Raw genomic sequence first — 27,363 nt, 5'->3', positions numbered from 1 at the left:
AATCCACTGGCCTCTACTACAGATGTTGTACTCCTGTGTCCATCAAGTATTTACAGAATCTATTACTAGACATGCTTTAGCCCAGCTAAAGAAATCTTAACTCAGTTTTTGTTAATGAGTTTGATTAACTGTGAGTGATTGCTGAATGTCAATCAAGAAAATATACAAAAATGTGCATGTGTCTAAAACAATCTCTGTTTCTGTTCTTTTTGATGGTTCAAAGATAGCCCCTTGCCTTCTTCATGAATTATTTCTATATGGTATGGAGTAGCTCATAAAAAGCTGTCTTTTAGTTTTAGTTCATCTGGATTTATAGACTTTCTCTCTACTTTTAAAATATTCCAGGAAGTATATTTATTAGTACACGGTCATTATTCTCCAATATCAATCAGCTGCTCTTCCATCTCTAGCTATCTTAAGAACTATTTGAATGGCATTTTGATAGGCTGATTATGCTTCCAACACTTGGCATGAGGGTTATACATCATCTTCACTTTCAGCAAAGCCAAATACCAAATTGAGATGACTGGACTTTTGATGAAGGACTTTTCCCTTATTATGTCATCAATGAACTTACTCAACATTTTCCTCCACTTCAATCATTGTTAAGATCTTACAGTTCATACCTAATCTGAGAACTCTAAAAAGACATTATAAGCAACATTATTAAATTTTCCTATTAATGATTTCATTTTAAAAAGGAGTTGTTAATAGCTTTAAGTCCTGTTTCTTCTATTAATTTATCAGCTAGAAAAACAAAACCATTATATTGTTCGTTTCAATTTGGGCATAGTTCCAGAAACTCAGACAATGCCCTTTTTTCATCATAACCTTGTCTGCTCTATCAGTGTAACTGATTGGGCTAAAATAATTTTAAATAGAGAGAGAGAAAGGATATTAATCATGATACAGCTTGTTTTAAATTTGTCCCAAATCTGCAAAATTGCCCACTATACAAAGCCTGGCTTCAGTTTCTGGTAAAATGCCTTCAGTAGTACCACAGTAGCACTGCATGCAGTATCTTAACAAAAAAAATCTGTTACTCCAAAGCAGTTCCTCACATTCCCCATTTAGGCAGGAAAAAATGGATTTCAGAAAGCATTTTTTAAAAGTTAAAGGATGATAAACAACAGTGATCAAATAGATAAAACATACTTGTCATTTTACTGCTGATTCCCCCAGTTCTGATGCCCTTCACTCTGCCCCCTTAGCATGAGACCTATCCCATATAACTATACTTGGAAGTAAGCCTCACTGTGTTCACAGATAAAAACATGTAGGACTACAGGCTTAGAATGCAACCCATAATTCTCTTTGCCACCATACCTCCCATCCTTCGATATGAGACTGCAGTTGTTCAAGAGCTTCCAACTTCTCCATCTGCCTCTTGGTCTCATTGATATTAGTACACACTGTTTTCATTGCCTGTAAGGCACTCTGGACTGCTTGGTAATCTGGATGTTTAGTGGGAGTTCTCTTGGCTAGTTCCTAGAAAGAAAGCAGAAAAAGAAATTAACATTGAGAATGATACATTAATCCCAGTTACCACTATAAATGGTGGATAATGCAATTAGTAGCTAAACTTTCAACATAAAAATACATGTGAATGTGTCAAAAGAAAGATGTATGGGCAGTGTCCAACATGACCTGTGTAACTCAACTGATTATGCTGAGCTGGCACTTCCTACAAGAACCTGGAAATTAGCCAAAATGATTGTTTCTAGAACAGGACAGGTCAGCAGAGCTCCCATCTACAAGCTCTGCTGAACTATAAGGTTTCTTTAGGAAAAGCTACCTTCCTGCTGCACTGGCAGTGGGTACCACTAGTGCAAAAGCAGCACTGGCTACTGCCCACTAAGTTCAAGACTGTGAATTAACTTCAGGGCACTGCAAGAGAAGACTCTCCAACTTCAAAACCTCTCTTGGAAACTTAGAGCACGACATGCAGATGACTTTCAGTCTGGATATTCTTCCATTTGAACTTCTCAAACAGCTCATCAGTTTGTTAGCCCATCTTCCTATTTCTCCACACTGATCCAGATGCTCTACTTTCCATTCACTATCAAGACTGACATCTTGAAAAGCTGACCTCAAGGGGGACAATTTGCATGAGTAGAACACACTCACTGTGGAAGCAGGTTAGTTAAGTGAAGGTTCGAAATCAGATTACTTCAGCCTACAGTTCAGTATAGAATCATTTGCATCAGATGATCTTGAGTTATCTGGCCAAGGATTCTACATGACAATTCAAAAAGCTCCATGAATATAAACCCAGAGACCACATTTCTGGGATCGGAAGGGGCCGATTCAGACAAACTGACTGGTATCTGTCACTACACAAAGAGGATCTCTGCAGGAAAGTTCCCCCTTGCACATCAACAGAGCCCTTGCTTCAGCGGCAGCCAGTGCTGAGGTTCAAGATGCTGATGGAAAGCAAGGTCTTTCATGGCAGCAACCTTGCCTGGAACATCACGTTCAAAATGGCCTTTACAATTCCTGCCTGTACTAGTTTAGTCAAGGCACCCAGAGTGTTTCAGCCATTGAGCAGCAAGATATGTGATAAATGAAATGAAATGAAAGTATCTTTCTTCCTGAATGAAGGCAGGCTGTGTGCTGTCTCGATGCAGCTGCAGATCTAATGTGTGTATTTGATGACGGTCTATTCTGGGCTGAATTGTCAATATAGTTTTATGCTTATTTTATTATTCCTTAAAGGTCCCTTGAAAGTTCACTTGGTGCCCAAAATGTAGACAGAACTGTTAATAGACAGATATTTATAGAAAGTAAGCGTCCACAGGAGGAAAATATGCATGCAGATCCAAGATCAAGAGCAGGCATGACTAGTCACGAGTCACCGCCTGCATGCTCACTGATGCTCACATGAAGAATACCAGAATGAGAAACACTAACAACTGGTCACAATGGGCAGCTTGCCACTCCATGCTAAGCTATTCTGAGAATAAGCCACTGTGGGCTAGTTGTTCACAGAACAGGATCACTGTGGCTTGTTTTTCCTTCCTTTCCCCTTTGACCTGCAGCTGGTTTCTCAACGTCCTTTGCAGCAGAACTCTTCTTTTTCTGCCCCTGCTGATTGCTGCTACTTTTTCTTCACCATTTTATTAAAAAATAATAAACATCATAACCTCAAAAATGTGCAGCTGAGGGTGTGTGTGTGTGTGCGTGTGTGTTTTGGAGGGGTGGCCCCAGAAAATTGGAGAAATCTGTTCTTTATGATGATGATAGTAACGTCAGTCACTCATAAGTAAGTAAGTGTACTAGTGTCCAATATTGCCTGGTGAAATTTCTTGTATGTTTTAGCCATCAAAGCAGCAAAGTAGGTAAAGATGTAAAATTAATGACAAATTTGGACTGACGTGATGGGAATTCTGTATAACTTTAAGGACTGGAAAGGAAAGAGAAGACATATTAGTATACCTGCATCATCTGCTTTATTATTAGAGGTGTCCATGATTCCATTCACTTTCTTAAATTTCACTTCCCCCCCTTAAATTTATGTAGAATCTCTCTCAATTGCCTTTTCATTCATTACATTTGAATATATTTTTCTAGTTGAGAAAAACTGTGCAGATACTGCCAACATCTTTTTAAAAGAGATGGCAGATTGAAATGAAACAAATGGGGCATCAGGACTGGTGTCCCCCTATAGCACCCGGTTCACTCCATCCCACTCAGCTACTTCTGAAGAGGTGAGGTTGAAAGTGTCACAGACCTACTGTAATCACATTAGCAGGTGGTCTGAAAAGAGAAGCAAAAGGCAGGAATGGCCCTTTCAGAAGCAGCCAGAGACACAAGCAAGTGCTGAAAAGTCTGCGAACACTAAAAATGGTCACATCAGAACTCCTGCAAATGGCCCAGAGAGCTTTGGCTACTGAGTGGTATAGAAATAAAGTAAATAAAAATGACAGGTTCACATTGTCAAGAGGGAGATACTCTTTGTGTTCTGTCACCTTTTGGATGCATCTCCTTTTGCCATTTTTCTCCACAAACAAAACTCGAACATAATAAGAAGTCAGGGAACCCAAAGGGGTAACAAATGGAGCTGGGAAAGGCTGAGGATGAACTTTGCCAGAGCCCCACAGTGAGCTGAAGGGGAAGGAGGGGGTAACCACCCAGAACAAGCCTGATTTTTGCAGCCTTTACTCATGATGGGTTACTGTGCTGTGAGAATGGCAGTCAGAGAGTAGGGGAAAAGTCTACTGGAAGTATCTTTCCCAAGAGCCCTGAAAAACCTGGCACCAGCCCTCCATGCGTATGAAAGAATTTTCACCACATAAACATTGGTTGTTGGTAGCTGTCTACACCACAGTGAGTAACTGGCTACTCTCCAAGTGCAAGGAGCCCTGCTGGCAAAGTATGTCCGCCCCAGTGACAAAGTGAGCTGACGAACAAGGCAACATGAAAGCAAGTGCAATTTACTGATCCCTCGTATTCCTTTATTAATATTATATCTCTATAATTTTATATCTGTATTACTTACTCTAGATACTTATCCCAAACTGACAGAAAGGTAATTCAGGGAAGTCAGGACAAGGGAAGAGCAAGGGGGCAGGATTTCAGAGGGGTAACCCTGTGTAGGCTTCTATCTGGAAACTAAATTTCAGAGGAAAAAGACAAAGGAACTAAACCTTTTAGACTAAACTCAGCTTTAGAAAGTGGGAGAGAAGCAACACCCACCTGCAGTTGGAGCTAAAATTAATTGGAAAGGCCAGTGGGAACTAACTAAACTCAGTCCCAGTGACAAAGATTCTCAGCCCACAAGACTGAGTTGAACAAGAGAATGAGGAAATCAGAGCATGTCAGGAGGGTAAAGAGCAAGGAACAGCAGAAAAGTGAATTCACTGCCCTCTCCAGCAGGATGAATAAAGAAACTTAATAAAATCCAAAATTCCCTAGGTTTTTCAGATGAATAAACTGTTTACACCAATTATGAAGGTAGAAAGCCAGCAGGGGTGCAGGGCTATCCACAGTATTGCACTAAGTGCCACACATGTGACTATTTACCAACTAGGCAGAAATCATTGGTGGGTGCTCCTGGCGCTCAGAGAACCTATTTGTCCTCTTGAAGCCAGGGCTGCTGGCTTGGAGAAGCAAACCATCCAGACAGGCTGGATGATGAGACCCCCAGGGACCAACTAGCAGGGTCCCAACTCCTGGGTGATGGCTCCTCAGTGGTCATGGAGAAAGGGGGTCTCAGGGAAGGAGGGCATCATGCTGAGGAAGAGAGAAAAGATCCCTTAAAATGGGCCCATTCCTTAGATAATGAGCATGTATCCTCTTCATGGCGGATATCCATCTGGGTGATGGGGAGCTACTGGTAGTGGTAGCAATTTGATCACTGCAAACATGAAACAGTGTTTGCAGTGGGCATGTAGACCACACGGAGAATTGCCTGCCTGGTGTGAAGACTGTGGCTTTCATATGCAGTCTAGATAGTCTTGTAGATAGTATGGGGCTGTGAGTGGTTGTGGTTCACTTTGGTACCAGTAATGCGGGGAAATGTAGTCATGAGCTCCTAGAAGCCAAATTTAGATTGCTAGGTTGAAGGCTGAAATGCAGGATCTCAGAGGTGGCTTTCTCAGAAATGCTGCTGATTACACGTGCAGGGCCAGCTAGACAGGTGCAGCTGAGAAGTCTCAGTCTGTGGATGAGACGATGAAGTAGAAAGGATATTTTCATATTTTTTAGGCACTATGGAACATGCTGGGACAAGCCAGGCCAGCACAGGAGGGATGGACTAAACTTGAACCAGAAGGGAATCAAACTGCTGGTACATGGCATAAAAAGGGGGGCAGAGCACCTTTTAAACTGAACCCTGGGGGAAAGCCGACAGGAGCCAGGAAGCATCCCGTTTGGGTCAAATCATCCCTAGTGGATGAAGGGGAGGAAGTTTCAGGTTGGTAACAAGGTTACAGTAAGTTATGATAACCAGCTGGACAAAGTGCCAGAACAATAGTTGCTCGCAGCTGGAGCAGGGGACACAGTGTGCTTGGGTGTTTCCTTGCAAATGCTGAGAGCCTTAGGGCCAAAATGGGGGAGCTGGAGTGCCTGGGATAAAGGAGAAGCTAGATATAGTGGCCATTACAGAAACCTGGTGCAGTAATAAACAATGGGATATGGTCATCTCTGGATATAAACTGCATAGGAAAGACAGGAAAGGACATATAGGTCAGCAAAATCGATAATTTAAAGTGTGAAGGCTCCTCCAGAGAAATACTATGAGTAAAAATTCCTGACTCCAAAAATTAATCACAGGAGTCTGCTATCATCCCCCAGGATAATCTGGGAAATGAAATCAGGGAGGCCTCCAACGAAGTCTGTACTGTAATACTGGTGGGCTTCAACGAGCTACACATTGATTGGATAAAAGTTTGCTCCAGTTCTGACAGAGGTAAAATTTCTCGATGTCATAAGTGACTGTGCCTTAGAGCAGTTGGTTACAGAACCAACCAGAGGGAAGGCAATCTTGAATTTAGTCTTAGGCAGGGTTGCCAGGACATAGTACAGAATGTAAATGTTGTTGAGCCATTAGGTATCAGATTAGATGTACAGTTAGGTGGAAGACTGCCAAAGAGGTCTAAATCAAAAGAAGACACTTCAAAAATATGTGGGAACTGGTAAAGAAGCAGCTGAAAAGAAAAACTGAGTAGTTCAGATCACTTCAAATTGCTTGGAGAGTACTCAAAAACACTATAATAGAGGCACAGATAATATTCATACCACAAATTGAGAAAAGGTAGTACAAAGTTCAGAAAATCACCAGTACAGTTAATGGATTGATTCAAGGAAGCTATTGGGGAAAAGAAAGTTTCCTTCAAAAACAGAAGTCTTGCCCAAATAAAAAGAACAGATGGAACCATGAGCTTGCACAAGGGAGATGCAAGCAGACCATCAGAGAGGTAAAGAAACAGTTTGAGGAGAACATTGCTAACCATATCAAGGCTAACGATAAAGAATTATTTAAATCTATCAAAGGAAAGTGGCAGAGGATTAAGAGCAGATAACTTGTGCATTCTGGAAGAGAGTTTGAGGAACTGGGGCAGATACTAGTGACAAAACAACCCTTACTGATAAACTGAAAGTCAGCAAGTCACCCAGTCCAGATGGCATCCAACCTAGAGTTATCAGAGAACTCAAGCATGAAATCACTGACCTTCTTACCAAAATATTTAACAAGTCCCTAAAATTAGCCCTTGTAGTAGAGGACTGGTAGATCAGAGAATACTGATTTTTTAAACGGGATCCAAGGGGAATCTGGAAAATTACAGGGCAGTTAGCATAACATCTGTTCTGGGTTAACTGCTTAGAAGCATTATGAAATATAGAATCATTAAGTACATAAAGGGACAACCCCTGCTGAAAAAAATCAGCATGGCTTCTGCAAGGTGAAGTCTTGTCCACTAACCTATTGATGCTCTTTGAGAGGGTCAATAAGCATGTGGACAAGTGCAATTGGCACTAGGCATCATTAGGAACAGAACAGAAAATAGAACTGCCAAAATCTTACTTCCCGTATACAAAACTTTGGTGCAACCGCAGTTGCAATACTGTGTTCAGTTCAGGTCCTCTTATTTGAAAAAGGACATTATTGAGCTAGAAAGAGTACAGGGAAGGGCAACAAAAATGATCAGGGGGATGGAGTAGCTCCCTATGAGGAACAGCTATGACAACTGGGATTGTTCAGCTTAGAAAAAAGACCAGTAAAGGGAGTCCTGATAGAATTATTCAAAAGAATGTATTGTGTGAGGAAAACAGGTATTTTTCTCCCTTTCCCATAACACTTAAACCTGGGCTCATCTCATGATGGGGGGGGGGGGAATTTAGGACAGATAAAAGGAAGTATTTCTTTACATAGCACATAGCTAAGCTATGGAATTCACTCCCATGGGAAGTGGTAATGGCCACCCAGTTGGATGGCTTTAAAAAGGGCTGGGACGGATGCAGGTGGGAGGAGGCTCTCGGTGGCTACTAGCCTTGCTGGCTATGTGTTGCTTCCTTGACCAGAGGTGGCCTGCCTGCGTACCAGTTGCTGAGGGGCTGGGCAGGAGGAGGTCTTGCACCCATCCTGCTTGAGGGATCCTGTGGGCAGCTTGCTAGCCATTATGTCTGCAGGGGGCCGGACTACAAAGACCTTTGGTCTGATCCAACATGGCTGTTCTTATATGCTTTAATCTTCTCTTCGCAGAAAACTGTTCAAAGAGCAGATTTCATTTGGCCACCATTATTTCAAGTAGCAGTGAGTTCCGAGGTCATGATCATAATTAAGGTAAGCCCATCAACTATGAAAATAAATCAGCAACACAGCAACATACGTGATCCAGACTAGAGTACACAAGTTTGCCGGAAACAACATATGGAAAGACTTTCAAAACTGATGGTAAGCAACAGTGACACGAGTTTGGCAAACAACACAGTCTGTGTCAGCTTACAATTAGATCATACTTTTTCAGGCCAATCATATTTCATAGCTAGCCACATTTGGATAAAAAGCTATTCAATAAAGCCTTACTAAACTTGTTCGTTTCCTTCTGGTACATAATAGGGTGTTTAAAATTTGACATTTTTAGCCTGTCTGGAATGTTTCACATTCTTCCAATGCTCCTATTTGCTTTTTTATATTTAGCTTTGATAGCTTTTAGCTCTGTGACTTAGCGGCAAAACTTCTGCACAGCTGTGTAAGTCCACATTTCCAGAGAGGATGTCAAAGAAGAATGAATTTAAATGCAACCAAGATATTGCAGGCTTAGCAAGCAAGAAAACTGTAGTCAGACTGTTGTATTTTCTGAATTTAAAAAAGGTACCATGAAATTAATGAAGTTGGCTGCAGTTCACTAAAGCGTGTGCCAGAATAAATGTATTTATCTTTAAGATGCCTCAAGATTCTCTGTTATTTTTTTGTAATAGCTGCTGTCTGAAAACTGATTTCGGTTGTATGGCTAAGGTGGTTTTTGTTTGTAGGAAGTATTATTATTATTATGTTGCATTTACATCCCACTTCTTTTTTTCTTTTGTGAGGAGCTTACATGATTCCATTTTATCCTCAAACCAACAACCCTGTAAGGGAGGTTAGGTGGAGAAAGAGTGACTGACCCAAAGTCACCCAGTGAACTTCATGGCCAAGTGAGGACTAGAACCTGCAGGCCAATGTTTTAACTACCACACCACACTGGCCCTCGGTTCTGGCATGCTGTCCTTTATTTATTTACAAGTATTGTCTAATATTGGTTTTATGATTTGTATGATTTAGGCACCAATGTGAGCTTAAGAAAAGTAATTGACAGATAGCACAGCAAATGTGTAGTGTTGCACTCTTGTTAAGAAGACACATCAGTTAATGCCACATATATAAAGGTCTTAAATTCAAATAAGTAAACAACCTCTAATTAGGGCTGAACTGATCCGCATCAAATCACTAAGTTCTGTAAGTTTTGTATGGGGGAGGGCATTTTGTTGGGGGCTTGAAATAGTTGGAGCAGACTTTACTTTGGTGGCAGCCATCAGTTCCTCCACCCTTTTGTTAATCTAAAAAAAGCTTAAAAGCCAGTGATTCAGTGGTGGGTTGAGCAGTAGCAGGAACTCGGCACTGGCTGCCGCTCTTCTTCCCAAATGTGCTGCATCGTTAGCATCATTCTTGCAACAGTCTGGAGAGGATGCATGGCAACTCTGGTCAACGCCGCGATGCGCACCTCTCCCCTGGAATCAGCCTCGAGGGTCCAACATTGACAGCCTCCCGGCCACCATTACAGAAACTAACACCACCAATTTATCCTGTGAATTCAGGTAGCTGTTTTGGTTTAGCTCTCACACAGAAGGTCAGGACACTTTTGCTAAGAGTCTGAAGTGTTGCCAGCCATCAAAACATACATAAATGGGTTTGATGGAACATAAGCTGTTTTTTTTCCCAAACTGTTCATTATACTATGGAACCCAAGTTCCCAAAAAGGGACATTATTTTTCTAATTTAATATCACCACCAGCCCTTACAAATGATAATCCTGATACTTCCAGACGGAGGGGTCCTAGCACTAGCACTAGCAAAAAGAATGTATCATTCAGCTATTCTATCTTTTCTTCCTTAATGGATTTTACACAAGGCAGTGGGTGGGGGGGGAATCATCAGAATCCATAGAAGAGATACCAAAAAACTGTAAGTGGATGACACTGCCTTCTACACTGTCCATAAAAATCCATGGATCAGGAATGGTGACTGTACATTAAAAGCTTAGTTGGGAGGGATTCCCTCCTCCCACTCTACAACTTAAAATGGAATATACTGCTTTGGTAACCTGTATGCCCCATGGAACGACTGTTCAGAATTTAATCACTGCTTTCTGCTGTAAGCAGACTAGCAACAAAGTTGTCTAGGGACTGTTGTTACTGTTTTAAATTATTGCTCCTTTTGAATAAAACTATTCTTTGAACAATGTGTGATGATAGGGGTATCTGAGGAATCTGATGCAGGGTTGGAAATTTGTTGCATTTTCAGGATTTGGCCTTCCAGAGTCCAAGCTGTCAGCCCTGCACTGGCGCCAACTCACTACGGTGTGAATCAAACCAGCTGGTGGGCCACAATATGTACATTTGAAAAGAAAAATGTCTATCAAAGAAATTTGCATAAAATGGACTAAAATGTGTAAATCACCCCACCAAAAGTATATGATTTTCAGCTGCATGTAATTTTACCAGATCCACGTATTTGGGGGTCATCAATTTGTATGAAATATACAACATATCATGATTTGCACAAACTGCAAACATTTCCACAAATTTCAAGAGCTGCGCAAATTTCCGTAGTATTTGAGCAATGCATCATCCACAGCCTCTCTTGGAGACTTAAGTCCATGCAGGGGAGAGGGGAATTCAGACTGCTTCATATCAATGGACCAGAAGCTGGCAGGAAGTCCATTGAGTTCAAAAAAGCAGGACTTCCCAGTATCAGCATATTCCCACGTGATGGTGAATCTTTGGCAGACTGCAAAAGAACTGCTTGTAACAGACCTGTACAACTGAACCACCTTTTCTCTAATAATGGAAATCTATCCAGGGTAAAGGAGCCCCTCTACCTAGAAGATCAGCGCTTGAGTGTGTATTTTTAAACTCAGTCAAATTGCACTAGCACTTAAAAAAATCAGCACAGATTGAGAGGCCATGCAAGGTGAAAATGAGCTGGAACTGCCAGGACACGGAAAAGGTATTGCAATCCATCGACAGAACAGATGTGTCACTCTTGGCATGTGACTATCCTTCTGCCTTAAGAGCACATATTATGCATTTTGCTTGGCCTCAGGCAGCATGCTATACTATCCATTCTATACTAGGCTCTTCTACTTTACTGCTGAGTGACCTGACATTCCTGATATAATCCAGAAGTGCCCATATAACAAGCCGCTGTGCTGCATTCCAACAAACATAATACCACTTGAGCTTCTAATTAAATTCTTCCACATATGCTTAAAATAGGAAAATTAAAAGCCTGAAGTCCTCTCTTGCCTCCACCATTGTAGACAGATTATACCCTTTCATAATGAAAATAAATAATCATTTAAAAATCAAGGCCTGTGTGATTTTATTTATTTTAAAATATGAACACCCTCTGCTGCTTCAGTGAAGACAAGCGCTCTTTCTTTTATCGTCTGCCCAGAATCCACTGATTGGTTGTTCTTCAAGTCCACGCCAATATAATATTCACAAAGCACTGCCTGAAGGCTGTCTGAACTTGCAGCTGCAGCTCTAACCACATGGCCAACCGGCCAGCTCCATGAGAGATGCCTGGGACTAAGTCCATCTCACATAGGCTGCAAAGAGACAGTATTCCATTCACGCAGTGGCCAGCCCGCTTTGTGCACAGAATCTACAATTAGGACCTCAGTCCCAGCCATCAACTTCATGTGATGGCTCTGGGTTCCAGTCTTCTGTCAGGGAGAAGAAACTATCTCCCTATCCACTCTCCCCACAATATGCATAATTTTGTACATCCCACCACATCTCCCCTCATTTGCCTTTTCTTTAAGCTAAACAGTGTCGTATGTTGCAACCTTTCTTCATAGGGGTGTTGCTCAAACCCCTTGACCATCTTAGTTTCCATCTTCTGCTCTTTTTCTAAATCTACATATCAGGGCTATTAAAAATGGTTTTGGAAAATTTATAGCTTGCTTTTTGAGTTTCCAAAATGGCACACAGAATTTACAAAATGCAATGGATACAGCAAGAAACTTTGGTGCATCAAGAAAATCTGAAGCAAAGCAAGACAAAAACAACCAGTGCTGCTAAAGTAGAAGCCAATGTCAGATGTGTCTTCCATTTGGTGGAAATGGCTGTTGCTACAATATCCTAATTCTTATTTCTAACCTGTCTTCTTCCTCTTGCAAGACAACCTAGGCAGCTTACACATGCCTACTCCCCATTTTATCCTCACACCATCCCTGTGAGGCAGCTTAAGCTGACAGCCATTGATGGGTCCAGTCACTCAGAACTTCAAGATGGAGTAAGAACTAGAACCCAGATCTCCAAAGTTCAGTCCATCATTCTTCCTATGCAATATACCATAAATGTCCTATTTCACATTAGACAGTCTCTGTTTGAAGAGCTGCCAGTCTTCTATCAGACCCCTCTATCTGAAGTCTGTCCAGCCCAAAAAACTAAGGAAAAGCAGTGGCACTGAACTTGCCCATCCGGTTAGCACCTAGACGGCAGATTTGCTGAACTCATCTAGTCAGTTCTCTCCACTATGAACTGTGTTCTCTTTAGAGTATAATTGTTTAAAATGCATATAAATCAGCAGAAGCAAATGTTATGCAAATTGTGCCTTCTTTCATCCCCCTTTTTGGTTGTGCATTTTCTTTCTTTTGGCAATATGTAAGTGACCACCTGACTCTGTAGTGGGGGAGAGAAAAGCCATTTAGAATGGGGATCTGAGTTTGTCTTTGGCTATATAACCCTCCTTCTCTCTCTTGGAATTCTTCCACTGGGGCAGCTGGTATTAGATAAATGGCATATGGCAGAGGAGGAAACAGGCCTGCTTCTTCTGTAGAAGATGGTGGTACTAGCAAAAGTACCCACTTAGTCATACCTGGGGAGACCTATTAAAATCATGACTACCATAAGTTACTCTCAGTGTAGCTTATTCTATACAAATCTAGATAGGATGAAATATACTTGACCTGCAAAATCCCTAGGGAATTAATTAGTTGCATGGCATTCTATGCAGGGCAGATTCACTGGACACAGAAAGCCCCTTTATTGGCCACATCAAGGAAACATAAAAAGTAGAGTGCAAAGGACCCTGCCAATATGATGGAAAGAACAAAGCTATTATGCAAAATAACGTTTTCAAACCCAACCCAGCACTTCCTAGAAGAAAGGATGTTGTTCTACTGAAACTAGCCTTCTTTTCCTCTCACCAACCAGCCACCACCCTCTTCATTTTTTCCATACCATACTGATCATCCTCAGTTGTATAGCTATACAAGGTGCAGAACACATACTTTTGTCACAGATAATGACAAACTATCCACATCAAAGTATTCCTTTGCTTTTTCCCCCTCCTTCAATTGCAGAACACTCCCTGAAGGGAGCATGCCATATATTTTACACAGCAGAATTTTTTCCTCTGCTTTTTGTGATGAAACATGACTTCTTGTAGGGAAAAAATCATTTAAAGCATTTGTCCTAAGAGATTCCACCAATCAATCTATTTTCTTGGCTTCATAGGTGCAATAGGATTTTAAACAGCAAATTGAACTAGTCCAAGCACCAGAATGAAGACACTGGCAATAAAACGAAGCAGGGCTTAACCAAACAAATAATCTGTCAGAGGGTATGTCAGGAGAGGCCAGAGCACAATGGTAAAGCAGACGCTTTGCATGCAGAAGGTTTAATCCCTGGCACTGCCAGTTCAAAGCATCTCAGAGAGAAAAACTGAAAAAGACGGAGGCCCTGCCAGGCAGAAAAGGAAACAGTGGTCTAGAGAAACTACTGCTATAAAATATCTTCCTATGTTTGCAGACAGAGACCCTACTGTTGGCTGATTCATAGGCGTGAATCCTAAATCTGATCCCCTCCAACTCCCACTATGGGGAGACTGGGATTTGTGGTCAAGTACTTCAGGAGGGCACCTGGTTGGAGAAGACTGCTGTATTAGATGCGCTAATAATATAACTTGCCATTCTTAACAGTAAAAGGAACTTGATATTGGTACATACTGTTGGAGATTCCTGATTGGCCAAGTTTTCTTACAGAGTACTGCAAATTGCTTTCTGTTGGTATTGTGTGAATGTCAACAGCTCACAGACTTTTCAGACCTCATGGATTTCAGAATGCGTCACCCTTATAGCAAGGAGCCTACCTCACAGGGATATCCTGAGCATGGATAAATAAGGACTACAGAAGGAATTTCATGCAAGGCTCAGAACAATCCTAAAAGGCAGAGGATCTATTTCCTAGCCCGAAAGGTTAGCTCTGGTAATTGCAGTTTGCAGTTCCATCTGCCATTAAAATGGCAGTCAAATCGCTTAACATGGCAAAAATGTAAGGGGAGAATGGCGTTGAGGCTGGAGTTTCTGAACTGGCCCCATAAAAATGTAAGATGGGTCAAGTTAGGTTCTGCTGGATCATGGGAGCCCTGTCTGACAGAGGCCTTCTTCTCAAAGTTGCTTTCTATGTGGAGAGGGCAATGAAAGCAATGGCAGAGTGGGGTGAGGCTAGCATGTTCATCCTACTCGCAAGTTGATTGTCCTTGGAGGTTGAGTGTCTGAAGGGGGCTTTAGGAATCATAGGCTAGGCTAGGCTAGGCTAGGCTAGGCTAAAATGAAGCAGAGTTGGAAGCGGCCTATAAGGCCATCAGATCTTAGACCCCTGCTCCACTTCCACATGTGGTCACTCATCCGGCTGCAGGCCTTCACCTTTCCAGCTTAGCAAAGGTGATTCAACATGCTAGCTCGATGTACAGCTATGCAGACAGGTACATCTACTTACACAAGCACACACATCCTATATTCACTATAAAAAGATGCCATAGAAGAGTTGGGCATTTTAACCATCAGGTCTGGCACAGTCTCCCTTAGCTGTCAGCAGCTGACTCCGAGGCAGAGCTTTCACAATCCTTGTTCCATGATCCATTTTCTAATGGGGAATCCTAGGAAGCTTCTACATGCAAAGCATCTGTTTCTTTCCCACTGAGCTACTGTACTTCTCCCAATTTTACATGAAAAGGCAGTATTATTTTAGGGTGAAAGCTTATTTTGTTAAGAATGGAAAAGGAGGTTTTCCCATTTTCTTGCAATGCTCTGAACTCACATGCAGCCTTCAGCTTAAATCTGGGGTTGGGGAGGCAATATTTTAGCACCTATGCTCTTAGCTCGTTAGCAGCATCCTGCATTTTAAGCAATTCCCCAGGAGAATAAAGGGCACCTTGTCAGATTTTCATCACCCTTCTTATCTGTACTGCTTTCCATTTCAAATTAGTGACACCTACCGTCATTAAGGCTTGCAAGCACCCCTCTGTTCTGCACTGCCTTTCAAGTGGATGTGGAGCCTGGCAGCTGAGCTTCTGCCTCCAGGTTATCCTTTCTCAGGAGCACAGGAATCTCCCAACCAAGGATGCAGCCCGTAATTATCAAGTGTACTTTCAAGTGGCTCATATAGCTGCCAGACATGGAAACTAGAATAATACAGGCTTGAACTGTGGCTAGAGACCTCCAAAATCTTGGATGCAGAAGAAAACACACCACAGAGAGCATCCTTGATCCATGCCCCATGCAAGCAACAACCCAGTGACTCCAAGGATGTGTTTCGGTGACCTACATAGGCCTGTGGTGATGGAGGGTGGGGGCAAGAGAGCAGAGGGAAGCATGGCTAATCCTCACCCTAAGGATGTGATTAACACATGATCTCCACGCTGCTTCTGCCCACCCCCACTGCGGGGCCCCTTTTTACTCACAGAAGTCGCCCTTCTCACAGGAGGCTGTTATTTTGGTGCCCAGGCTTGACTCACACAGCAGCTGCTTCGCTCACTGAACAGCTTCCGCTATGCATTAGCCGTGTTCTAACAGCGAGGGCTGAATTAACACTGTTATGCAAGGAAAATACTGAATATGCTGGGCCCTGTGAAAGGAGAAGGCACTGCGAGGCCAGCGAGATCTTGGAAGATTCCCGGCCTATCATCCATGTTTTCTGTACATAGCACCAAAAAAAAAAAAAAAAAGTATGTACAGAATTTATGAAAGGTAAAAGGTAAAGGTTTCCCCATCACATTAAAGTCCAGCCATGTCTGACTCTTGGGGAAGGTGTTCATCTCCGTTTCCTAGCCGAGGGAGCCAGCATTTGTCCGCAGACAGTTTCCATGGTCATGTGGCCGGCATGACTAAATACCAAGGTAGACACAATGCTGTTACCTTCCCACCAGAGTGGTACCTACTTATCTACTTGCATTTATATGCTTTCGAACTGCAAGGTTGGCAGGCGCTGGGACAAAGCACGGGAGGTCACCCCATCTGCAGATTCGAACTGTTGACCTTTTGATCAACCAGCCCAGCAGCTCAGCAGTTTAAACCACTGCGCCACCCGCACACTTACTTACTTGTTTGATTTACGCCCTGCTTTTCTCTTACAGTGAACTCAAAGCAGCTTACATCGTTCTCTTCCTCCTGCACTCAGTCTTATCCCCATGACAACTACCCTGTGACGAACGTTGGGCTGAGAGTCTTGTGACTGGCCCAAAGTCACCCAGTTGGCTCCATGGCCAGGAGTGACTAGAACCCATATCGTCTGAGTTCCAGCCCCGCACTCTTGACCACTATATACCAGCTCTCACACACATATTAAAAAGTAAAACCTTAGTGTGGTTAGAAGACTTCTGGCCCAGAACAGCCTTCCCCACCCTCATACCGTCTGACAGCCAGCATTATGGAGGATACAAGGTTGGGGAAAACAGGCCTAAAATGCTCCCCATGGTGTGCTAGTTTGGCATTCCCTATCCACTGCCTATGGGTTCAGATCACTCTGCTGCCTCAGAATTTTACTGTATGACCATTCCTAAGAATCTATTTCTTCAGTTTTCTCCATTCTGAGTTTCACTACATTCATGAACACAACTGAAAGCCAAGCAAGCCATCCAACCTTACTCTAGATATATAAGGAAGTGTAAATAAATACCTTGGAGATCCTTGGTGAGGAATGCATACAGATCACATTTATCAAGCCCCTATTTCCTTTGACCTTTTTGCCCCATCCAAGAGGCTTTAGGAAGAGCCCTAAATGTCACACGTAATCCCATTGCAAATCCATGGAATGAATATACTAACTTCCTCCCCTCTGATTGATCCAATGTAAATACACATAGTGGGCTTTATTTTGTGCTTGTTGCAAATGCTGAGGCAGCATTTTAAAACAAGCTAAACTTGCAACGATCTGATTCGTACACTTAAGTATGTTAGGACTGATAAGACTTGGGGACTTTCTGAAGCACTGTCCAATCTCAAGTATCTCTATTTATTAACATTAAGACATGCAATTTCCTAGGAGCACCATGCATGAGCTGTGTCCATGAAGACATGCTTTCACAGCCCTCTTGTGTGCATTGGACATACACATACCCCCCACCACAGCTTGTGTGTCTGAAGCTGGGGAGAAGTTCAAATTCATGCAACATTGCTGATTCGCAAGGGTTTGCTGGTTCTGAACCTAACTTTCCTTAAAGCAAAGGTCAGCAACATGTAATCCTCCAAACATTGCTAGAATACAACTCTCATCATATCACCATTGGCTATGCTAGTTAGAGTTGATGGCAGCTGTCGTCCAACAAAAATTGAAGCCACAAAAGTCATTCACCTCTGCCTTAAAGAGATGTTAGTTCTCCTTCTCCCTCCCCAAAAGGGAGATGAATCACCGAAATTAGGTTGCTGAATGATCTGGTGTTCATACTGAAGAATGAGCAGGGAAAGGCCTCACATTGCTCCTTCACCGTGCCATATGCAATAGGCTAGACTAAGGCTGTTGACAGGGGGACACTGATTTGCCACTTACAACATGTGATGGGATGCTTCTGCTGCCTCTTGCAAGGCCATGACCCTTATGGCCAAAGGATGGAAGAAGCCCGGACCAGCCTTTGTCCACTGGATGCTCCCTGCAGCATCTGTGATGTGCTGAGCGGCTTGCAACAGTAATTGTCACCAATGCCCCATGAGATTGAACTGGACATAACTGAATAAAGAAGCACTAATTGCAAGCTACCAAAATAACGAAAACAAAGCCCTCTTGTCTGCATCTACATTGCTTCTAACATTCTTGACCAATACATGGGCATAATGGCAGTCTTTGAAAGGTCTCCAAACTCATATGATACATGTGCATCCTTTGATGATGTTTTGCACGCCTGAATGGGAATTTAGACTGCAGACAGAACTGTTCTGTCACCTGACATTACTCTGGGCACAATACTTCTTTCATCCTTGCAGCACAAGTCACTAAGTATTGATTAATCCAGTATAAAACAGCAAGTGGCATATAAAGTGCATGTGAAGGAAACCACAGTAAGTCAGAAGTGTCCCGTGGCTGGGTAGAAGTAACCCACCAAGCAAAGGCTGCAACACCCTTGAGAAAGTGAACTAAGAAGAGCAATCCATCTGTAAGGACCATGCTCCATTCTACAAATCTTCACAGTCCTGGAACATCACAACCAATCTTTTCCCACCCAAACTGGGTGTATGTCACATTTACAGTTATCCAGGTTGGATGTACAAGATGCATATACAATGAGCAAGACTGAAATTGTGTGGAAGTGATCCAGAAGCATCTCCTTAATGCTGTTACCTTTAGGAGAAGTGGATATTTGCAAATCCTCTGGATTGGAGTCAGGAGGTAACCCTCGAGTGGAATGTCAGTTGTCTTTCTGCCTCCCAAAAGCATGCAGCTCTGTAACCAGAAAAGAACAGGAAGGTTATCCTTGATTTATAGCTCCTCAGGGCACTGTGACAGTAAATCATGTTTTTATAGAATCCTATAGTAGCCATGGCTTGGGAACACACAAGAAGCCCAGAATCACAGAATAGTAGAGTTGGAAGGTGCCTTAAAGGCTCCTCCTTAGTACAGGACATAATTTCAGTGCATGACAGTAAATGAAGAGCTATTTCATTTATTACATTTATTTTCTCCGTAACTTGAGTAAAGCTCAAGGCCATGTGCAACGAGTTCCCAGAAATGCCCCCACCCAGGCATTAAGCAGGACTAAGCCTGATTCACTTCAGCTGCTTTATCACATGTGCTCCCCAACAAAGTCTGGTAAAGTCTCCAGCAAAATAAAAAATAAACAATCCAAATTCATCACATAAGACTGCACCAATTCAAAGTGAGTAAGGGGCCACACATATTTTCCCCCACAGGTCTTTCCCATTTTAATATATAAGGGCGTCCACCCTTTCAGTTGAACTCTGAAAGGTCTGGAAGGCTGCAGGCTGGAGAAGGCAACTTTACATGAAAAAGAGTTTGAAGAAGGGAGAAAAACCTCCATCTGTACAGTCTCCATCTGTAACTCTCCATCATTTGTACACCGTTGTTTTAAATGACTTTCAGCATATCTCTTTGGCACCCCAGTTTATCACAAAGCAAGAAGGGGAATAGGGTAAGCCATACAGGCAAGGTGAGAACTGGCAGAAAAATCATATTACGTCTCTATCTGCCACAAACTATCTCTCTAGTTTCCAACCTAGCAAGTTTCAAATGTTTAACCTGAACATTCTGGCTGATGGAGAAGTTACATCCAAGAAACGCACATTCAGGATTCCATGTCACATGTGACCTAATGCCCCAACCCTACATCAGCCTACTCGGAAGTAAATGCCACTTAGTACAGACAACATATGCCTTGGTAAGTCTGCCACAGACTGCAACCGGCTCTGGCCTGTTGAGGGTGCTTGTGGGAGGATTTTACTAGAGTAACATCTGAGGCAGCTACCCAGGACTGCTCAGGTGTTTTGGCGTTCAAAACATTTCATTTTTAGAAAATGTCCTTACCAGACACCCATCATAAATCTCTTCTATAGACACACTGTCTCCTTTGATGCAGATTCTTCAGACAGGCTATGCTGGCCACCTTAGAAAGCTCTCAGTCCAATTTTCCAAGACTGTTGTGTGAATCATAGCCCATTCTTTTCCCCTCGTTTTCTCCTACTCTCATGCTGGCCTTTGAATTCCCACCCTTTAAATCGTGCCTTTCCCAGAACCAAATATTCCCACATTTTCCAAGGCAGGTCTCCACTTCAGCTGCTGGGAGAGCACCGGGCCAATTCCACTCACACAAGTAGCTCTTTATTTTCTAATTTGACCTCATTAGATGGTGACATTATTATGCCAAGCAGGAGTGGGGGACAGGGGATGGGCAGAGGGTGAAGGAGGGGAATAATGTAAGGAAACAGCATCCTGCAAGTGCAGGCCTCCCCCGTGGTCATGACACACTTTTTTTTTTTTTTTTTGGACAAAGAAAATGACACCACAGCCTTTTTTTGCCTTCCTGCCTAGTGAAATGATGAGGTGATGGGACTGAAGAGTTTTGTTTCCTCCAGTCCAATTAGTTGGGGCAGAGAACAATCTGGAATCATGGATGTGCTCAAATGTTCTCTGAAGAAGCCAACAGAGATACTTTTTAAACAAAAAGTAAACCAGTGAGAAAAGGACAGAAAGCACCAACAGAGAAACAAAAGAAGCTCACTGGCAGAACACACAGTCTGCATGCAAAGGGTCCTGGGTCCAACGGTGGCATCCCCAGATAGGTCAAGAGCCAATCCTGTCTGAAACCCTGGAGAGCTGGCATAAGGCCATCCTGAGGTAGGTGGAGACTTACTGATCTGACCTGGTATGATGCTGCTTCCCAAGTTCATAGGGATGCACAAACATGAGCATACTGCAGGCAGACCTTACAGAAAAGCATTTATCCCAAGGGAGGGACAGTAAGATGGACGGATGACAGCCAGCCTAGTATGTGACAAGAGTATGGTGGGAAGAAATAGTCACAGCTCAGGGGCAAAGCACAAGCCTTGCATGCAAAAGGCCCCAGGCTCAGTCCCTGACATATCCTGGTAAGGCAGGGAAAGATCCTAGTCTCAGATCCTGCAGAGCTGCTGCCAGTCAGTGCAGGCAATCTGGAGCTAAGCAGGTCAGTGGCCAAACCCAGCATAGTGCAGCTTTCTGTGTTCCTACATACCAACATATAAAACATTTAAAATAAATATTTAAAATAAAATAAATATTTAAAATAGTTAAAACATAAAAGAACAACCCTACTAGGGTAAGGAAAGGAGAATCTGCAGAAGACTCCCCAAATTGAAAGCATTGCCAAAAACAAAGAAAGGATGCTTTGTTTAAACTTTTCTTGCTGACCATAGTCAATATTTTCTAAAAAAAAAAAAAATCCGGTCCTATCACTAGCAAAGGGAGGGAAACACTGGTGCTGCAATTCCCCTTTGTTTGGCGTATATCCAGAGGATCTAAGATAGCATTTCCCCTTGCCCTTCCACTGTCAGAAACATTCTGCTGGTTAAATGACAAGGTTTCTGACTGTGGGACTCCTCTTCCTAAGGGGAGAGACATTCACAGTACCCTATGACTCCCGAGAGCCTCACCCCACCCCACCCCACCCCACCCCACCCCACCCCCAGAGACTACAGGACTGGGTCTTCAGTTTATTTAATGTAATTGCTTTAATTTATTCAACCCACCATGTTCTGAACACACACTTGGCCAGGTTTCCTCTACATCTCTTTGCGGCACCTAATAAACAAAGCAACAGGCTGGACTTCCCCAGCGCCCGACTGCCGCTTCTTGCTTTTTTGTTTCACCAGGTTTTGGTTTCAGTAAATGTGCACCTCAGAAGTTCTGTCCTTTATCATTTCTTTAATTTTAAACAATAATGCAGGGTTGTTTCCTTGTTGCAAAACAAGTATGTGGGTAGGGGATGAGTGTCTCTCTGCATAATGAGTGCCCAGACTCAGTTTTCAAATGTCTAAACACATTCAGTGAAGCAAGAGAGGGTGAGGAATGGTTGATTCAGCACACCACACACACACTTTTGAGCTGATCCAGGGCAAAACCATATACGGCCTGAAATCCGAATCTACTAGCCACATCTTTTATTTCAGTTTTTAGACTGCCATAGGTGCAGGGGGACTGATTTAGGCCCGAGGGGCCCTCTTACCACTTCTTGGGTCACAATCCAAATCAGGTTCCCCCAACCAGGGGTTATAATCCAAATCAGTGCCAAGCACCTACTTTAAGAGTATAGCAGAGTTACAAAGTTGTAGCCTTGAGTTAGGGGCTCCAAGTAATGTCTGTGATGGCCCTTCCAGTCAACGCCGCTGTTACTTGCACTGGACCCAGGGAGCAACGTGTCACCAGAACACCTCTGCCAGACTCAGTGCTATTGCACAGCATGCAAAAGGACTGCACTGCAGTGCATGTTCTGGCTGGCCTATTGAATCAAAAGGGAAGTCAAATTTTTAAGCTATAGGAACAAAGTGGGTAGACAGAAGGCACCAAGATGAGAAGTAACGAGAGTAGGAACCTGCAAAAGGTAGTCAGGACGCACCACATTTATTTCAAATGTTTTGTCCGCACAGGCATCTGAGCCAGTCTTGCCTATTCTCATTATTAATACCCAGGCTTCCTTCAACAGGACTCAACATGGTTTCCAGCCAGGCGTTGACTCAACCCCTACCTGCTTAGCTGCAGCAAGATGGTTGCATCAGTGGCCTTTGGGCCACGTGTAAGCAACCTGGTAAACTCCAGACAGTATGGACTACAACTCCTGTCACTCAGGACCATTGGTCATGTTGAGAGAAGCTTAGGAGAGTTGCAGTCCAACCCCAGATTGTTTCTTCCTGATCTAGAATCTGTTTCAACTGATTTATTTTTGTCTGTAGACTAGGGTGGGGTGAGACGCAAACTGGAACAATCATTGAAACAGGAGGATTCAAGGCCTTTCCCAGCTGGTGCTCTTCTGCTATGAGTTGGGGCATTCATAAATGTATGTTTTTTAAGTTGTTGGGGGAAAACAACACACAACTGAGCCTTTTGTGAAGTTTGGCCAAAAGAGTTAAGGGTATCCCTGGCACTTACCAACAGGAATGCTCTCACAGGTGGGATCTTGTTCAGTTCCATTAAGAGCCTGAGTGCTTTTTCATGGTTGCTGCAATATTCCTCATATACAATGAATCGGTCTTTCTGCAGAGAGAGAGAGAGAGAGAATACCTAGGTAAATAAGGGAAATTCCATTTATAGTATTTTCTCTTTTTGCATTTTGCAGAGCATTAATTCTTCCAGCAAACAAATACCAAGTACATGCACTGGTAACAGTGCAAACATGGGCAATATCTTAACTGCTGTGAATGAAGACCACAATCACCTTCCGATGCTTTCCCTCATTGTCATTGCTGAATGAGGATCAGTTGGAAGCAACAAAGAAAAGAGTCTGCTCAGTGATGGCCCCTCAATTCTGGAATCACCCTGCTGACACCTGCCTGGCATAAATTTTGTCATTGTTTGGGCAACTGGTCAGGATAGCCTTCTGCACTGAGACATCTAAGAATTTCTAGGGTCACTTAATGGCTTGAAGGGAGAACCCATGCAAGGTGCTTCAGATTTTGTTTTGTTTTGTTTTCTATTATAAAACAAATCTTTAGAGCCAGTGTGGTGTCTCCCCCACTGACTTCAGCACAAACTCCACGCTGGCTTAGTTAATGGGCCCAATACTGGGGTTTCTCAAGGCAGCAAGATACCGTTGGATCCAGTGTACCTAAGGCTTATTGCTGCTAGAAGCACTGCCATTTCTTTTTCCATCCCTTTTTCTTCCCGGAAAGTAAAAGAAAAAGAAGTATTCAGGAAGGAAAAGCAGCTCTATGTGGGACTGCCCTTGACAACAGTTTGGAGACTTCAATTAGTTCAAAATTGAGCAGCAAAACTGCTAAAGGGGCTGGGAGGCAAGACTACATTGCCCCACTCCTAAACCATTTGCATGGATTACCAACTGAAGTCAGTGTGGTGTGGAAAGCCAGTGTGGTGTAATGGTTAAGAGCTGGGACTGGGACTCAGACAATCTGGGTTCTGGTCCCTGCTCAGTCATGGAGCCAACTGGGTGACTTTGGGCCAGCCACAGACTCTCAGCCCAACCTACCTCACAGGGTTGTTGTTGTGGGGACAAGATGGAGGAGGAGAATGATGTAAGCTGCCTTGAGCCCTTTGTAGGAAAAAGGCAGGATTAAATCGAAAAATAAATAAATAAATCTTTAAACTGTTTTAAAATTCTGTATTGCAAACTATTTTGGCTATTTTATTATATTATATTATATTATATTATATTACAGCCTATCTTAGGCACTACTGCAAACCCTCTAGTGTGCTTCAGCTATTGAACACTATTGAAATGAAATAGATTAAGTAAGAATAAAATAGCCATATTTCAGCAAAGCATCAGAACTTCCTTCCTACGGGACCTTCTTCCTGGAAAACATTTCAGTAAAATTATACTGAAACCAGGAAAGTTTAAAAGGTGCTGTAGCTATTTCATAGTTTGCACACTGACATTTTATTCTTAAAGGGTGATGCAACTGGTGTTATCATCATATTCAAATGCAACCTTTGACTAAGGGAACAAAATCAAAGAGGTGCTCCAAAGATACAGTATGGAAAAGGGTGTCGGGAGGGAAATCTGCAGAGGGAAAAAAACCAATTCTCTTCCTGCAGGCAAAGATACACACACATTCCAGACACAATCCAGAGAAAGTTAAGAATGAATCAAGAGGTGGGTTAATGACTGATGCTCAAGATCACTAGGATTCTTTGAAAATTGCCTCATTGCTCATTTTGTGTTCAATTCATGTTTGCGTTTGCTGTTCAAATTGTGCAAATCAAGCCGAGATCAAACAGGAGGTAAGGACAAATCCATCCCACCCCACCCAAATCTACAGAACTGTTCTAATTTGATTTCCTGCATAGTCTAAAAAAAAGCTGATCCAGTCTACTGAGGAAATCTGCACAAATTAGAATACTTTCACAAACTGAACTGGTAAACAAGAGCAAGACAAATAGAAAAACACGTTCATCAATTAATGAATTATTTGCAGTGGATACATACTTGCACTCAGGGCTTCAAAGAAAGTCTGCATGCCTATTTTCTGAGCAAAAATAAAATTCTCATACTTCCCTAGGATGAAGTCTCAGTGCCACATATAGCCAAGATGCAAAGGTATTATATTTGCCCAGAGCACAATCTTATGTTCCTATTCTTTGCTTCTGATGTAGCCATTTGTAGTGTCAAAGAGACCAGCCATTGCACAGTCTAAACCAGACCTGAGCATTGTATGGCCCGCAGGCCACATCTGGCCCGATGGCTGACCCTGACTGGCCCGCATGAGGTCACTGGCAAATTAAAAGTCAATGCAAATATACATCGTCGTAATATAGATGCAAGCAATACAACTGCACTGCTTTTATTTTGAAGGATCCGCTAAATTGAATTGAATGTATTGCTTTTCATGTAATGTTAATGTTTTTGTGAATATTCATTAAATAGTATTGTTCTGTGCTTGTTGTTCTGTGCTCCACATTTTCATTGTATCACTGTAATGTTTCATTTACTGTTTTTATAGAGATATATATTGAGCAGAGCTGTAAGTGTATTGGTCCGGCCCTTAACAACTGTCAAAGTTTCTCATGTGGCCCCATAGGAAAATTAATTGCCCACCCCTGGTCTAAACTATGGCTTGTCTCTCTGTGGTGGAAACAAATGAATAAATACCAAAGGATGACATTTTGGCTTCATACTAGGCTCCCCCCGTGCTCCCCAGGCACACAAATGTTCACCCACATATATAACATTCCTGCACTCTGCACATACACAAACAGGCACACAGCAACTAGCCACTTTCTAGCTGAAATCCATTCTTCCTACTTACAGAGATCAAAAAGCAGTTGCTTAGTAGCATTACGTTTTCAATTTTCTATGTCACAAATCAAGCTGGATAGCAGAATTCTTTCCCAGTGAATAAAGATCAGACATGCTAAGCCCGCTTCAAAACATAGTCCTCTGCAGAACACCACAGAATGTCTTCGAGAGACACAGCAAAGCTATTTCCATGACAGGATCTATCAGACATGAAATACTACATCCTTTCATGACTGACTCAGATGAGCAAGATGGCCAGCAGTCCTGCTAGGAGTGTTTCAGCACAAAACAGAAAAATTAAGCAATTATCCAGGGCACTGTATCCATGTAACTGTGTATTCAATGTCTGAACCACACCTTCTTCCTACATTCATGCCTTTAAAAACCACTTTGGTATGTCACAGGTGATAAAATGAGTAGTTGTTTGGATCCAACTTTTAGGGATACATTCATTTCTCTTCAATAAATTACTAAAAAAGAGAGTGCAATCCAGTGGATAATTGAATGTGGTCAAGAAAATTTGGGTTCAAAACCCACTGCCACCAAGTTGCTTGTGTGGCATCAAGCAATACACAATCGATCTCAGAAACAATGCTGAACCTAGAAGATTGTTGCAAGGGCAAACATAATAAAAATGTACGGTGCCTTTTAAAATTAAAAATGCCCTTCTCTATAATAATTAGCAAGAACACTCATGAACACACACAAGAGTCACAAAAAATCCAACAGGACAAAAGGGAATTCAAGCCATGAAACAATAAAAGAATATCTAATCATCACGGGATTATATCTATGAATGTGATTAACTCTCTGCATTTAGATAAATCTCTTGATGTCTCTAGATATAACTCGCTTTAACAATATCGATAAGCTCTAACTCAGATGTCCTCTCAGTTTATAAGTGTGTGAAAGTTGGACAGTGAAGAACACTGACTAAAAGAAAGTTGATGCATTTGAAACATGGTGCTGGAAGAGAACTTTGTAAATACTTTGGACTGTCAGAACAACGAACAAGTGGGTCTTAGATAAAATCAACCCAGAACACTCTTTGAAAGCAAAAAATGATGAAACTGAGGCTCTTGCACTTGAGTGTGAGAAGGTAAGAGTCATAAGGAAGTCACAACCTTGAATTCACAAGAGCTGAGCAGGGTTGTCAAGCACAGCACATTTTGGAGGGCTTTTATTTCTAGGATCCCCATAACTCCGAGATAACTTGACAGCACATAGCAACAACAACAATGCATACTGGTAATTTTAAAAATTAAAATTAAGCATAGCAATAAAATTTTAAAATTAAAAAATAATTTTATTATACGAATTTGTAAAAATCATTTTTAAAAGTTAGACACTGTAAAGATATATAACATTTATAAACAAGCAAAATGACTACCAATAGCTATTGGTAGTCATTTTGCTTG

General features: G+C 42.3%; 1 protein-coding gene across 1 annotated transcript in view; it reads right to left on the bottom strand.

Moving 5' to 3' along the window:
• PREX1 (phosphatidylinositol-3,4,5-trisphosphate dependent Rac exchange factor 1) overlaps nucleotides 1-27,363 on the bottom strand; it is a 263,982-nt gene that overhangs the window by 122,394 nt on the left and 114,225 nt on the right. Inside the window, exons 4-6 of the mRNA XM_044440400.1 lie at nucleotides 23,122-23,226; nucleotides 18,826-18,927; nucleotides 1,327-1,488 (exon numbers count right to left, since the gene is read on the bottom strand). Of these exons, the coding sequence (XP_044296335.1) occupies nucleotides 1,327-1,488; nucleotides 18,826-18,927; nucleotides 23,122-23,226 (369 nt within the window). The remainder of the gene's footprint in view (nucleotides 1-1,326; nucleotides 1,489-18,825; nucleotides 18,928-23,121; nucleotides 23,227-27,363) is intronic.

This window comes from Varanus komodoensis, unplaced genomic scaffold (assembly GCF_004798865.1).
Source record: "Varanus komodoensis strain SLA01 unplaced genomic scaffold, ASM479886v1 scaffold37, whole genome shotgun sequence".
Classification (NCBI taxonomy): domain Eukaryota; kingdom Metazoa; phylum Chordata; class Lepidosauria; order Squamata; family Varanidae; genus Varanus; species Varanus komodoensis.
Note: the sequence above shows the minus strand (reverse complement) of the source record. Positions and strands in the feature narration are given on the sequence as shown.